The sequence below is a fragment of the Mycteria americana genome, chromosome 1 (genome assembly GCF_035582795.1).
Source record: "Mycteria americana isolate JAX WOST 10 ecotype Jacksonville Zoo and Gardens chromosome 1, USCA_MyAme_1.0, whole genome shotgun sequence".
Taxonomy (NCBI): domain Eukaryota; kingdom Metazoa; phylum Chordata; class Aves; order Ciconiiformes; family Ciconiidae; genus Mycteria; species Mycteria americana.
In genome coordinates, this window is record NC_134365.1 from 184,109,590 (window position 1) to 184,125,500 (window position 15,911).

Sequence of the window (15,911 nt, forward strand, 5' to 3'; positions counted from 1 at the left end):
TAAAGCCACGTTCCTCATGGGGTATAGAGACTGAATGAAGTGCTGGGGTAAGTCGTTTTCAAATACAACTATTCTGTATCAGAATTGTTCAGATCTTCAATATTTTGGAAAAAATGCCAGATTCCACAGCCACAGAGCGCAAAGGTTCCTGGCTGATGTGCGTGGCACGTTGTCATGTTTCACAACTCTTGCAACTTTTTGTTTCTTTCTGAATATGTAGTAGGCATCATCTTGTTTTAAATTGTCACATTTTCAGTATTTTATGTACAGCTGTAAGACTTCATTCTTTTTTTTTTTCTTCTGAAAATAAGAGTTCAAAGTTAAAGCAACTTAGTAAAATGGAGCAGCACAGGCTGAATTCTATTGTCATTTCTGCAGCTACAGTACACTGAAACTTAGCTATAGCTCCTACTCCGGATTAGTATCAGCATGACGCATCTGAACTTTGCCATGTGCAATGCTGAATCTCAAGTTCTGATATACATTTTAATCAAAACAATTGGAGTAAAACACACACTGGCCATCAAGAATTTGGGAGCATTTGATCATAACATACCCAAAGATACTGATATGGCAAGAGCAGTGAAATGCCAGAGTAGATCATCAGTATTATCCCATCAATTAAACTGGGATGAAATATTTTTTAATTAGCAGGGGGAAAAAATATCGAATTTTTACATTAAAAAAAAATTCAATTTTGAAGAAAGCTATTTTACTCATTCAAGTAGCATGTGGAACACTAACTTTGTACATGCTATTCTAGTCCCCCAGTACAAAAACACTGTTTCATTTGTGGTATGTCAAAATGATACAGCATCCCTGATTTATTCTGCTTTTTACTTTCATTATTACTGTAAACAAACCAAGTTCCTTTGCTAAATAGCTACAGAAGAATAGTCAGCACAAAATAGATGGTTAATTGAGACTTAAATCTGTGCACAGTCATGTAAGACTGCGGCTGTTTTAGCAGAGGCATAGCCATTTATCTAATGGCTAACAAAATATACTTGGGGTTAAGACTATTTTGACTGTAAAACAAATATAAAATACTATTTATGTTCTTTAACCTTTGCAGTTTAGAAATGTATGGTATAAAATCAAAGCAAAGCATTCAAGATCCCATGACATACTAAACTGCCTGAAAATGACATTAATATCTTCTGCACAATACTTACCTATGCATCCATTTTAAGATAGAAATAGATTAGGCAAGTTGCATGAAATATTACAAGGCACTATAATATGATTGCAAACATTTTCCTTAGAAGCAGCTGCAGAATTTTTTTCAGACCATGTATGGTGCTCTGTTGCTATTATACACCTAATCATTCGCCTTCCCACGGTTCCTATTTATTTGAACACATGTAAGATTTATTTTTAATATATACTAGATTCTGGTTTCCTTCATACCACCATAATTTCCAGAATATAATTATGTCCATCAACATCCCATGTGTTTGTATGAAAACTAACTTTTTATGGTCTCTCAATCTTGTGGGAAAATTAAGTATTGACGTAATTTCTATCTTTACTTTTTAAATGCTTTGGAATAATTCTCAAAATCCCAAAACGAAATTGTAATTTAAAGCCAGAACTGATAAAGCCAGGCCAACATAAGCAACTGACATGAAATGAATATTGGGGGGGGGGGGGGGGGGGGGGGGGGGAGAAGAAAGTAATTATGAGTCTTTACCATTACTGTGAAGGATACCATTAATAAACAAAGCTTTTCATATGCATATCATGCTATGAGAAGGTCAGTGCCTACATGTTTAGAGTACCTTCCATAGTTTAGCTACTGCTCTCCTGCAATAGGTTGCTCTAAAACATTTCAGAAAGGAAAAAAAAAAACCAAAAAAACAAGAGAACACGTCAATAGTGTATAGCAAGTAGAAAGCTAAACTGAGATAGCCAAATTGTGCAATTAGCTATTCTTGAGCCTTATATAGTTCTCAAAAAAGTTGCAAGATTTTAATTGAGTTGTATCAAGTCACATGATGGAAGGACAGTTGAACTGCAATTCTCCTTCAAGAAAGCATCTATCAGCAATTATTCCGAATGATATGTTCCTGTGTATGCACAAAAGCACTGGAGATTTTTCTGTACGAAGTCCCCTCCAACCATAATGCTAGAAAGGGACCATTTACCCTACAATGCCACATTCTTTCAGCTACCTGGCTAACACAACACCAAAATTCATTAGCTCGTTTGTACATTTGGGAGTTCTCTTACAAATGTCTCTTCAGATTTACCTCACGCTAAATCTTTATCTTCCATTAAGCTTTTACTTATTCTGTATCTAATGGCAAGTGCACCTCATGGATAAGGTTTGTCCTTGTGATATCAACCTTTTGTCACCCAATGGAAATATGTGTTGCTAATACTGCCTCGTAAAGCCATATTCCCAACAAGTTTCATCTGCATAAGGCTCAAGTCATTACAGAGAGACTCTGCAGAGACAATTCCAGCAGTGTTTCTTGGAGGAGCAACCTTGGACAAGCGATCCTCAAAATGCTTTATACAGTTGTTGCCAAAGACTTAAGTACCTGTTAGTGACAAAAAAAAAAAGCTATATTTTTATATATATAAATATAAATGAAATATAAATCAAAAAATATATACAAATATCTATCAGATGATGTTAGGACAAAGCAGAATTTTAAATGAAAACATGACAACTTCAGACTGTGTTACAAAACTTTGAAAACATGCAAGATAAAACCAGAACATTTGCATTCTGTTTCAAAATGAATTTATATCTCAACAATATAAAGGGGGGGGGGGGGGGGGGGGGGAAGTTATTCAATGATAGTATTACCAACTTGGCACATAACTTTTAGGATAATTTGAATCAGAAATTCTAAGGTTTTTTTTTAATTTCCTTTAGGTAAAAAATTTATATACAAGTCCATGGCAAGGAAAACATCTCATTAGAAATTAATTCCTAAAATTCAAGACAGAAATTCTCATAAGCTATATCTATAGCCCTAGTAAAGGAGGGCCACGGACCAGGGACCTACTGGTTCATAGGTCAAGAGGCACAGATTGGCTCATGCCCAGCTTGCAAAGGGTAAAGTTTCTTTGTGACAGGTGTGTCTTAGAAACAGTTAGTCAAGAACACTCCAAAACAGAGTCAGAAATCAAGCTAGTAAATAAATAGTGTGGATGATCAGGATCCAGTGCTCCATATAAGCCTTTTTTGCTTAACTAGCCCTGCAAAGTTCAGGAGCTTGCTTCTGACACATTAGAAGTTAACTTTTACATCAGTTTTGAAGACCTACCTAGTCGTGATAACCTTTTCTGAACATAAAAGCTAAATAAATTAATGTTGTTCTGTGTACATAAACTTCACTACATTATGACTGGCAAATTATTATATTCATGGTTTTGATGGATTATGCAAATCAATAAAATAATTTATATACACACCTAATTTATCATCATGTTGCTTCCAGATATAGGACTCAATGAGCATGAATATATGAATTCTTGCTTTTCAGAACAGGTTGATGCAAATAGTTTTCATCTACCCAAATCACTGGTTCTTCAGATCCTAAACAGGCAGAACTTTCAAAAGAAGTTATTTCGGTTGAAACCAAAACAGAAAAGAACCATAAAACACTCAAAGACAACATGTCTTTTCAAGGAGACTCTCCAGCTGTTTGCTTACTCTGGCTTTCCAGTTCCTCAGCACCAGTGAAAAGACCAGGACATGGTCTTTACTGTTTTACAAACAAAACCAACATTCTCAAATGTACGTCATCTACCTACAGACAGCTGCACATACATGTGGTAATTTCAGAATGCCACAACCACTACAGAGAAATGCTGCATTGTATTTCTACAGTCTTCAAATTTTCATAAGTATACTTTATTTTTTACAGTTCACTAAATCAGACTGCAGTTTTCTAAATTTTATGATTTAGTTCACAGCAAGAATGAAAGCTCAAAAGAATAGAAAAGTTATTTTAATTTCAGAAATTGCTTTGGTACACTGATTGCAGGGCTCATTTAATACAATCGCATAGACTGTAGGGCACAGTCTATTTGTAAAGAAAAATCAAACCTGCTTTTTAAAACGATGCTATGGCTGCATTGCTTTATGAAGCTGAATAGCTTATATCAGTGGTCTTAGCGATAATTCTGGAAGTAAAGCATCCAACATCCAATGTATTAGATCTACAATTTATTTATTTGCTGGTACAATTTAGCAGAACTGACCAGAATGATTCATAGTATTTGGAAAGTGGTTTCTAACTTAAATCTAACAAACTTCATAAAATTTGTTGTGTGTCAGTTGATAGTGAAGAACTTCAACATTGTACAGCTCACGTTTTAAGCTTCCAAATTTCTTCAGAATTATTAGTGAATTGCATTATAATTCTCAAGAAGCTACTTAGGATCCATTAAGGCAGCAAAACATTTGGTTCCTTACTATTCTGCAAATATTTATGTGCTTGGTAAGATTTGACTGCATTCGGACAGTAATCCACATTACGTACTGCAAATACATTCAATTACATCATCAATATAAAACTTCTTTTCATCCAAATAAACCAGGTTCTATCCAAACAGAGTTTTGTATGAGCACTCAGAGAGAAATTCAGTAGAATTAATAGTACAGCTTATACCATCAGTACATATCTCAGGTAAAATTCTGTCTTTACAGAACTACCTCAAAACATATGTGCTATTTCGATCTTAATTAAATGATCAGAATAAAGCTCAGATGGGATTTGCATGGTACATAGATCTTGAGTGCTTCTCAGCTAAACAAATAGTGAAATTTCAGCTATTTGTCATAATCACATAAGATCCAAAGATACAGCTTAGAACGAAAAGTAGTTTGACATAAAATTTTTTCAAGCATCAATGATAATTGAAAAATTCTAATAATATGAAGCAATAAAAGCAGAGTTTAAAGCTACAAGAAAGGTAGAACCTGCTATTCAACAGGTTGCACATGTGTGCATGTATACATATATTTACGTTTAAAATACCCATATGCATCTTTCAGTACTTTTTGTTTAAACTACTTTCCTGTACCTTCTAGGAATGTTCCTATTTCTGTAATATAAATATCCCTAAAAAGAAAATATTTACCTAAAATTATTTAGAAAATGACTGTTGAAACTGATGATTTTTTTTTCTCCCCTTCAATCTTCTAGTCACAGATCATGAAAAACATAATAGGCAAATTTGTAATTTGGCCTTCAGCAACTTTGGAAAATAAACACAGAAAACACAGTCAAAACCTATTCAGAATTTCACTGTACAATAATTAGCTGAAAAATTTTAACGTTTCACTAATGCTAGCCTAAAATGTAAATTAAAGGCCCAATCCTGTCTGCTTTTGAGAAACTGTAAGTTTTACTTTACTAGAAGCAATATTAGAACCAAAATCAATTCAAAATGAATAAAAGTCATGATACATTCATATTATGTTAACTAACAATGAAGGTTCAGTAAAAAGAATACAAGGCAAAGAATAGAATAGTGCACTGTGGTTTTATTGATGGCAGCAATGACAATTTGCCTCTTTCATATGTAAAAAGTATTCAGCTTCATATAACTAAGAACTTTAAAAAAGTCTCTTGTGGTGTCAGGTTCAAATTCCTTCTGCTCACATGAGCTTTCTTTGTTCCATCCTGTTGCTTGGAAAAAGCCAGAATTTCTTCTAGAAGTCTTCAGCAAGTTAGAGCTGCCAGTGAATTTCCCCCCACCCCGAGAAGGTTTCTAGATGAAAAAAAAAAAAAAAACAAAAACAAAACACAAACAATAGATAAGCATAAAAACTCTCTGCTCTTTCTGCAACATATGCTTTACTGTTATTTCATTTTCTTCCTCCAAAAGAGTGGATATCTGCTTTTCAGTACTTACAGAGGTATATTTTTAAAAGAATAAATCAGGAGGTTGCATTTCAATGCAATAAATATGATTAGTATAATACAAGGAAGGAACACTTTCTGACAATGACTTCTCACAAAAATGCAGTTTCTCCATTGGTAAGGACTTCAATACAAATTTTTATAACAAGTGTGACAAGGTGTAGATTAATTCTGTCATGGGGCAAAGGAAGACCCAAGAAACAGATAATGACCAGGCACTCATAGGTTCACACTCTTAGGTTCTTTCAAGGTCCTCCAAATCTATGATCCTTCAAAACACGCATTTCTGATTACTTGTTCCCCTTCTTTTTCATACTATCATGACATTCTATGCAGAAAGTGTAAGCTCAGGATGTATTTTTATTATCGTTAGATTCTAATTTTTATATCTTGATTCTCTAGGAGTATCATCTTATTTTACACACCTGTTAAAGCTAGTATTTGACTCATACCCTGAACAACCTGGAGTGGGTTCAAGAGCTCTCAATGCAGTGCTCTGATAAAATTCTGAGTTAGTGTTCTCTACCTTACACTGCTAGATATTAATAAACGATCATTTCTAGGTCAACTGCAACCACAGTGCAGTACTGACTACCCAATACTTCTGTTACTTCACCTTAACATGACTACTCTATTGCCCTGTCTTCATAATAAACACCAAGTCAAGACTTCCTGCAAGTCTGCAACAATTGTTCTTAATACCCGAAGCGTAGAACAGTGGGGCAAGAAGGTCTTCAGAAGGACAGAATCACAGAATGGTTTGTGTTGGAAGGGACCTTTACAGGTCATCTAGTCCAACGCCCACTGCAATGAGCAGGGACATCTTCAACTAGATCAGGTTGCTCAGAGCCCCGTCCAACCTGAACCTGAATGTTTCCAGGGATGGGGCATCTACCACCTCTCTGGGCAACCTGTTCCAGTGTTTCACCACCCTCATTGTAAAAAATGTCTTCCTTATATCTAGTCTAAATCTACCCTCTTTTAGTTTAAAACCATTACGTCTTGTCCTATCACAACAGGCCCTGCTAAAAAGTCTGTCCTCATCTTTCTTATAAGCCCCCTTTAAGTATTGAAAGGCTGCAATAAGGTCCCTCCATAGCCTTCTCTTCTCCAGGCTAAACAACCCCATGGATCCAAATTCCACTTTTAAAAAAACAGCTCAGGATTTTAAAAACTTAAGCCTCCTCGCACTTAAGACCCTGTTACACTGTAGACATAGATTATGAGCTGATATTTGTCAATACTAATTCCAGATTTGCAAGGGCAACTTCAACACCTAAATGAGTATGCTGCAAATTGATCCAGGAAGCAGTATAGCTTCATTTCTGCATTGTTGTACTGCTGCTAATAAGTCCTCCTGTCAAGTGATGTAACATTATACAGGTACGTCTAAGAGCTTTTGGGTCTGAGCTGATACGTCTACCGTATGGACCTGATGTTTCATTTTTGATAGGTCCTTATCATACTCAATACAAACATGGATAGCAAACTTTACTTTTCACAGAATCGTATAGGTTGGAAAAGACCTTTAAGATCATCGAGTCCAACCATAAACCTAACACTACCAAGACCACCACTATACCATGTCCCTAAGCACCTCATCCAAGCGTCTTTTAAATACCTCCAGGGATGGCGACTCAACCACTTCCCTGGGCAGCTTGTTCCAATGCTTGACAACCCTTTCAGTGAAGAAAAATTTCCTAATATCCAGTCTAAACCTCCCCTGGCGCAACTTGAGGCCATTTCCTCTCGTCCTATCACTTGTTACCTGGGAGAAGAGACCGACCCCCACCTCTCTACAACCTCCTTTCAGGTAGTTGTAGAGAGCAATAAGGTCTCCCCTCAGCCTCCTTTTCTCCAGGCTAAACAGTCCCAGCTCCCTCAGCCACTCCTCATAAGACTTCTGCTCTAGACCCTTCACCAGCTTCGTTGCCCTTCTCTGGACACGCTCCAGCCCCTCAATGTCTCTCTTGTAGTGGGGGGCCCAAAACTGAACACAGGATTCGAGGTGCGGCCTCACCAGTGCCGAGTGCTGAGTACCGAGTGCAGGGGGAAAACAAGGCACCTTGAAAACACCTTTGAAAACAAGGCACCTTGACATTTAAAATGTTAAATACTACAATATTAAAATTCTACAGAATTTACCAATTTATAATATAAAATAATCATCAACACAGGCTCTCCATCTCTTTTCAGGAAAAAAAAAGTTACTTTACATAATACAGAGATGCTCCCTCTCACAGAGTAAAGGTGTCATTAATCAATGATCTGGTGAGGAAGTAAAGCATCCTTCAGTGGAAAGTTGTGGTAAAATTATGTCTCATCTTATGATCGCTTAAAAATTCCCCTGATAAATCATGTCTTCATCTAACAGGTTATCAAAAACTTGAAATAAGAACAATATGCCATTCTCTCAAAAGCTCTAAGGAATAAAAAGCAGGAAAAAACCATAGAGAAATCCACTTCTAGGAATCGACATTCAATATTCCTGAACTTTTACATGTCAAGTCATTAAAGCTACACTGTTGTACATGTCTGGGTAAGCTGAAAGCAATTTAGAAAAGGACTATGTTTGGTTTTCTGCCTACATTAAAAATTAGAGAAGAACTGATTACATCCACCACTTATTTTTGGAAAAGCTTAATAGATTTTCATTACTGGTTTCTCTCTAATTCCACTGTCTTCAATCAGTACCTCATTAGGTCAAGTGTAATGCATTTCAAAATGCAACCTAAGTATAAGATATAAGGTAGCTTGAGGTGTACTATGGGGAGCTATAAGCCATACCTGATAAATACGTCCACCACAGTATCACAGTAAACACCTCCTCACATCACTACCTATCAAACAAGACAAATGAGGCAGCTACACTGGATTCTACACGAGCTTCAGAAAGCAAATCTAGCATGCGAAAGCTTGTCTATACCACACAGAAAAAGCTTCTGGATACAGCACTACAGTATTTTTATCCTCAAAAAGATTGGCAGTAGTGTTCTTAAAGAGAGGAAGAGTTTTCACTATTTGACACTATTCAGAGATGACTGCAAATGCCACACTCTTCAAGAGAAAGGAACAAGATCAGTTTTCCAAATACTCACTAGAACACAGTGGCAGAGGAAAAAAAATCCATATTACAAGCTCTAGACAAAATAAAGGATTGTTTCGACTGGAGCTAATACAGGAGCTAACTATGCTTAAGTAGCACCAACCAACTTCTATACAGAAGGCATCTCTTGCCTCTATCTTCTTTTTCTACCTGAGTGATCCTAGTGTTTCAAGAATCTAAGACTAATTTCATATCATGGCAACTTCTTTTTGGTGTTAATATCCAATAGCTGTTACATTATTTTATGTTGAAATGTAGTTGAGCTTAATACTGGAAATTTTCCAAATACAAGCCTAATTCTGATAAAGCAGGTAATTAAAATAGCTAGATTTAGAAAATCATTTTAATATAAAAAACACACAAATATTCTAATTGACTACATTTATGTCATTTAGAGATAGTTGGCACTTAATTAAATTTCAAGACAATTCAGTTACATCAGCCAATGAAGATGGCATTGAACGTTTTGATCTAGAGGGAATGAATCTTCCTATCAAGCAGTAAGTTGTATTTTCTCATCATGAATTGCCGTTTACAGTGATGACTATTTAAGGTATGTATAACTCCTACAATATTTTCTATTTGTATTGTAGAAGATAAAGTGCATAATATTCCAACAGTTAGACTTACAAAAGTAGCCAAAATTTACCACGTTTAAGCTGCCACTGACTGTACATTGCACTGGGTTAATAAATTCAGTTTTGGATGACAAATTGGCCCTACCTATCTAACTTGGGCAGATGTTGAAGTAAACAGTCCTGAGCCAAAAGAGGACACACAAAATACCTCATTTCATCAACTGAGGAAGAGTGTGTTAAATTATGATGAAGAAAAAGAAGGATATAACTGGAAGTAGTGTCAATTAAAAAAATGTACTTTTTAAAGCAAAGTAAGTAGTTGCTGAAAAATTATATTCAGCTTCATGACACATTTTCCAAAATATATCTTGATTATTTTTTTTCCTGGATGAGAAGAGTCCATTGCTACTTGTTGACAAATGCTTTTAGGTTTAACTGACACTATTTGCCACCTGAATCTAACCCCTTTATTTAGGGATGTCTGACAGAAAGCAATAGTATTTGAACTGAGGCAGGGGTAGGGCAGTAACTGTTTGGTTTTTTACAGTAAATAGGTTTTGATACCCTGTCTGCTGTCCATTTAAAGCAGGATCCTGTTAGAATCTTCAAAGCAAGGTGTAAGAAAACCTGCAAGGAACAGTCACCTGTGCCTTAGAAAGGTTGTTTCTTACTTGCCAACAATTCATTCGCTCTTCTTGAGATACAGGAGTCACTCTCTCTAGATGTCTGTTTTCCTCCCTCTCCCAGATCACCAAAGCCAAACACAGTTTTTCAGATTTATAGCGTAAAATTAGAGAAATACCAAAAATATTACCTAAAGACAAAAAAACACCTCCCTGGTTTTGACTGCTGTCTACACTGAGCACATTTCATTTGGCTGATCCCACTGACACTCCTCTGAGCCAATTGAGCTGGTTTAGAACTCAGCTCAGTAGGTATGCCATAATTATTTCTGCATAAATTATCTCATGACATGTTTATTGATAGTGATTCATACACTTACTTAAAATAGAAAATTGAATGATATGGGCAAAAATAGAATAATTATCACCTTGGCAAGAGTCAGGAGTAAATTTTGCTCTTGTATTGCCAGTACTCCCCCAAATGAAAAAGGTATTTTAGCATATGATCAAAAAAGTAAAATCATATGTTATCGCACGTCAGAAATATCAAAAGCTGCAGAGATCAGCAGCACCTATTAAGCCAACTGAAAGTGAAGGACTGGAACAAGGAAAGGAATTAAAAAGAGCTCGGTAAAAATACACTGGCTGGCAGGGGGAAAAAAATCAGATTCAAGACAAAGACACATTGTACATGTATATCAAATAGCATGCGATTTTACAAAGCTTTCTTTAGTCAGTATAGACTTTTAATCAACGTTTGAAAATGAAGGATTTAGAAGATCCGCAAGTAAAATGAAAGCAGTACCGCATACTTGATTTGTTTAGTAGAATTATAACTGTTTTATCTGGCTGGCCTTTTTAGATTTCTGAATGTACATATCAGGTGTATTTTCTGAGGATGATATATAATCCCTTAATTTCTGCTAATTAATAAAGCATACGTGCAAGTACATCCTCAAAATTCAGAGTATGGTAAATATTCTTAGGCCTTGTACCTCTCCATTCAATGGTGAGCTCACAGATTTTAGATTTTACAGTTGCAAATTCTCCTTTCCATGCTAAGTAAAACAATATAAAGAATATTTATTCACATAAATGGCTCACAGAAAGTAGAATATGGGACCTTGGACAGAGACAGAGAGTACTGAGTTCAGCAGGGACTGCAGCCACTTATTTCAGAGAAGAAGCTGGTCCAATATAAGTGAATGAGAGAAACTTGCTGCTGCTCTGAGGTGAGTAAGTATCAAGTAAAAGCTTGCTCAGATGACATGAGTTCTTACATAAAGCAAAGTTCAAAAAGCTATTCGCCAAAGTGTTTTTATTGCCTTCCCTCTTCCCACAGGTATATTGTCTCTTCCTACAGCCACAAAATCCAGAGAAAAAGAGATATCCAACTTTTTTCATAAATATACCAATACTCCTAAAAAACCTCAGAAGCAATATGCCAAACATATCTTCCATATAGATGATTGCAAGAAGTGGTTTCTAAACTAAAAAGACACAACCATAAAACTTTCACTTAAATGATAAGACACTGATTTAATATCAACAGTTTTCCATACGTGTAGCAATCACTGCTCTGTGCTTGCTCCTTATAAACAGATTACCACTATTAAATAAAGTAGGTCATACATGTGCTATTGCTTAATACTTTTTTTTTTTTAATAAGAAACAAGGTTCTTCTAGAAATTTTAAGTTGTATATTTGCTTGTAAAATGGTGATTACAATAATTTATTTGTTCAAAATATTCATCATCTGCAACCCAGTGCTGAGGGTTCTTACACAACCAACTACTGGCAAAGTTGTAGAAAATTCTCTTGTGAACTTCACAAAGACTGAAGAACACTGAAGTACAGAAGAATCCAGATGTACTTTTCTTGAAATCTAAACCCATAAATAACATGTCAATATCATATATTTACCTTTTATTTCTTATTAATCAGTTTCTAGCTCTTGGGGGTTGATAAAATTGTTGAGTAGGTCGTGTGGACCGTCTTGGCTGACCATCACCTCCTCTGCGGAATTCTAGAGTTTGCTCATACGTTTCTTCCTCCTCCTCCTGCAGGTAAATAGCATTGTTTTAAATGGAAGAGTAGGTAAATGCATTATCCATGAGTAGGTATACGTGTACATACATACACACACCACACACACACACACGTACTAATGAATTCATGCACACATAGCAACTGCTGCTTCTGTGCTGATGACCACTTAATAAAATAAGTGAGATAATGGGAGTGGGGTTTTCAAACCTAGGAAAGCTAACAAAAACAAGATGGAGAATCTCAACACTCAACCCCAAGGCAGCAGCAGCAGTTATTAAATATTTGCAGGAAAAAAAAGCATATATGTTAAAGTAAAATTATTTTCTAAGTCGTACAGGCAACAAACTCAAGAAGCAAGATAACCTCAATAACCTGCCAGAGCAAGAGAAATATGAGCTTTTGGGAGTTTAGAAATGTGTGTGGAATGAAATAAAAGAATTAGGAAATGGAAATGCAAGGAACAGCATCTCGCAATATGCATACTAGAAACACAGATCTGAAACAGTAGATAAAAACCTGTGATGCAGAAGTAATGAAAAAAGCCTACAAGTACAGTGGACAGCAATTTAGATATGAATTTGTTATGTGCAGCAATAAGAAATATAACCTCTGAATAATGAGAGGGGAGGTAATTACATATTTGCAATATTGCATTCACTCCTAGGCATCTCAATACCAGAAAGATATTGACAAATTACATGGAATTCAGAGGGGAAAAAACCAACAAAAATAATAAGAGACTGGAGAATGATTTACAAATGAAGATTAAAATAGCTACATATTTACTTTGGTCAAGAAATACTGAAGTAAAAACATTCATAGGATGGAATATTTGAAGGTGGTACACAGTAAAGATAGAGAAGAATTTTAAGAACATTAGAGTTGATAACAAAGAGAAATAGAAGAAAAAATTATAGGCTGAAAAAAAAGCTTCTGAATATGAGTATGATTGTCAAATGGTATCTCAGGGAAACAGTTATAATTTTGTTTCTTTAATATCCTAACACCACACTGTAGCAGACACCAGGTCTAGAGGGAACTTGCTGTAAGAAATCCACTTTTGGGAAAAAGTACTGAATATATAACTCTTAATTCCCTTTCATTCACAACATAGGAACATACAGGAACAACAAACCAAGAACATTGAATGATTCATTAAAAGTTCATCAAGGATTCCAACACCCAGGAACTGTCTTAGAGTGCAGCATGCATAAAACAAGAGTAAGCAAGTCACAGCAGTAAAATATTTCACTACAAGATACAGAAAGGAAAATCTACAGCCTAAGTTTCTTTCTGTTGTGAAAAGTCAGATCCTACTCAAGAAACATCTCTTTCTCAATCAGCTTGGATATCAAGAAACACGCATTTCTTAAATAACAGTTACAAACAATCACATTCCTCATGGTAAGGTCTCATATTTACAGGGCACAGCTGTGGTCATAGCTATATTTCCAGAACAACAGATTAAGCTCTACTACCGAGAGTCTGCAATAACTGTAGAAGAAAACAGATTTTCAACACAATTAATACAGCGTAATTGATTTGTATCTTTTAGTTTCACCGTAGCCAAAGGCTGAGAACCATGGAATTCTGCCATAAAACTTATGCTCACTCTTCAAGAATAAATTGGTGAACTTTCATGTGCTCAATATTTTTATTTCTCCAAAACTGGAAAACTATGACTGAAAATTTAGCAATGCACACTGGTGTTTTCAAGAGACTGTAGTGAATCAGACATGAATCTTTTCTTTGTAACCTTGGTACTCTTTGCTCAAAAAGAAGAGAAATTAAGCAGTTTAGTGCATCGCATCTCACCTGTAACAGCCAACCTCTTTCTGAGGATAAGTATATCAGAGTAAATTTCTAGAGCAGCAAATCTTCATCACATCTCAAAGTTAATGTTGTTGATCCTTTGAATTCAGTAAAATCAAATCAAAACTAGAATTTGTCTTACACATTTCTATTTTGGTGTAGTTGTCTTTACACATAGAAAGAAAGGCTTCAGATGCGTGCATTCCAATTCAAGTCTTTTTATTACAATAGGCAAGAGTGAAATGTGACATCACATTTACTTTCTTGAGGCTCTGAATGAAATGAAAGCAAGCAATGCTGCAAGTGACAATAAGAGCAAATGAGCAACAGAACACCTTTCAACTCTTCCCTCATTCTCCTCTATGCACAGTGGCTCCCCACACAGAGTTACTGATTGTCTTGCTGAAGTCTGCCACCTTGACATCAGATGATGTTGTCATCTGTTTCTCAGGTCTTACCTATTCACATTTGATCTTAATTGGATTTAACATCCTCCAAAATAACAATTTGCCAAGCCATATCTTTATTAAACATTGTTTCTTGTTTTGAAAGTAATTGCATTTCTTTTCTTCCACCATTTCTTGATCACTGACCCTCAATCCACCACTGCTGATATTTCATCCTTTTTCTATTGTTGTTTTATTTTCATCTTAAGGATTTTTATCTGGGTTCATCTTTATCTCAATTTACTTTAAAATCTCTCCACCCCATGCTCAAAACTGTCATCCCTCTTCTGGAACAGTATCCACCCTTTGTAGGCAAAACTTAGTATCTCTAACGTTCACTTCCTTGCTTTTTCTGTTCTTCAACATGAAAACTTCAGCTGTCTACATTTCTTCCATTATAACTCTGCAGTCAATTAGGTCACACATCTTGCCACCAACTCTATTCTTCCAATCTGCCTTGCTGCTTGCTTTCAATTTATCAGTTGCTTGTGACTCATTCTAAATCATTCCATTTCCTACTTCCTTATCCATGTAAGATCTAGATTACATTTTATAAAGCAAAGGTGGCCACAAATCTCTCTTAAGAGCATTTTCATTCTCTTTCTATTACCAGTAGAGGTTTCATATTAGTACACTACTCCAAAAACATATATTTTATTATCTCCATCCTTCAGCTTATTATTCATTATTTATCTGACATTCCAGGATCCAGGACTGAGTTTTCTAGTACTTGCACAATGCCTGCCTAGGGCTATGTACCCTGAGATTAAATGATACCACTAAGCACAACTGCAAAAGATAGCAAGAACTGGCAGATCCATAGGAAAAAGCAAGGAAAGGTTTATGATGAAAACAACAAAACGCACAAAGAAATTATTGCGGTAACAGGTTAGAATGACATGAGAAAGAGGGCAGAAAACGTCAGGATTCTTTAGGTATTTAAAGCATAAGTCATTGGAATTTCAGCTTCTATTCAAAATTTTGCCAGAAAAATCTGCTGTTACTTTTGATATTTTTGTTCCATCTCATAAGACAGACAAGAACTAGCCAAGTGTCAAATGGCAATATATGCATACTCAGTGCATTTATTTTGGATCCATATATTCTGAAGAGCTTGTACCACCACCATACTTTACAAGCTGAGCTTAGTGAATCAGCAAGTAACTTCAGTCCAGCCAAGTGACTACCAGCATGCTTTTACATAAAACATTCAATGGATTTCATAGCTGCAGAATAAAGTTATAAATCCAGCATTTAAAATACTTTAACAACCAATTTACTCTTAAAATTAACAATATTAGAGCAGAGTAAATGTATATTTCATTAAAAGCTTTCTCATTCAATTTCAATTGCAAGACTTCTTTCAGTGCATTCAAAACTACTGTTCAGAATTTTTTTTTTTTTAAATA

At 35.5% G+C, this 15,911-nt stretch overlaps 1 protein-coding gene across 3 annotated transcripts in view; it reads right to left on the minus strand.

Annotated features, from left to right (window-relative positions):
• Nucleotides 1–4,166: 4,166 nt before the first annotated feature.
• The window catches only part of TDRD3 (tudor domain containing 3), a 113,519-nt gene continuing 101,774 nt past the window's right edge, over nt 4,167–15,911 (minus strand). For all 3 annotated transcript variants that reach the window (XM_075488624.1, XM_075488625.1, XM_075488631.1), the window contains exons 13-14: nt 12,119–12,255; nt 4,167–5,736 (exon numbers count right to left, since the gene is read on the minus strand). In XM_075488624.1, the coding sequence (XP_075344739.1) occupies nt 12,136–12,255 (120 nt within the window). In that variant the 3' untranslated portion in view covers nt 4,167–5,736; nt 12,119–12,135. The remainder of the gene's footprint in view (nt 5,737–12,118; nt 12,256–15,911) is intronic.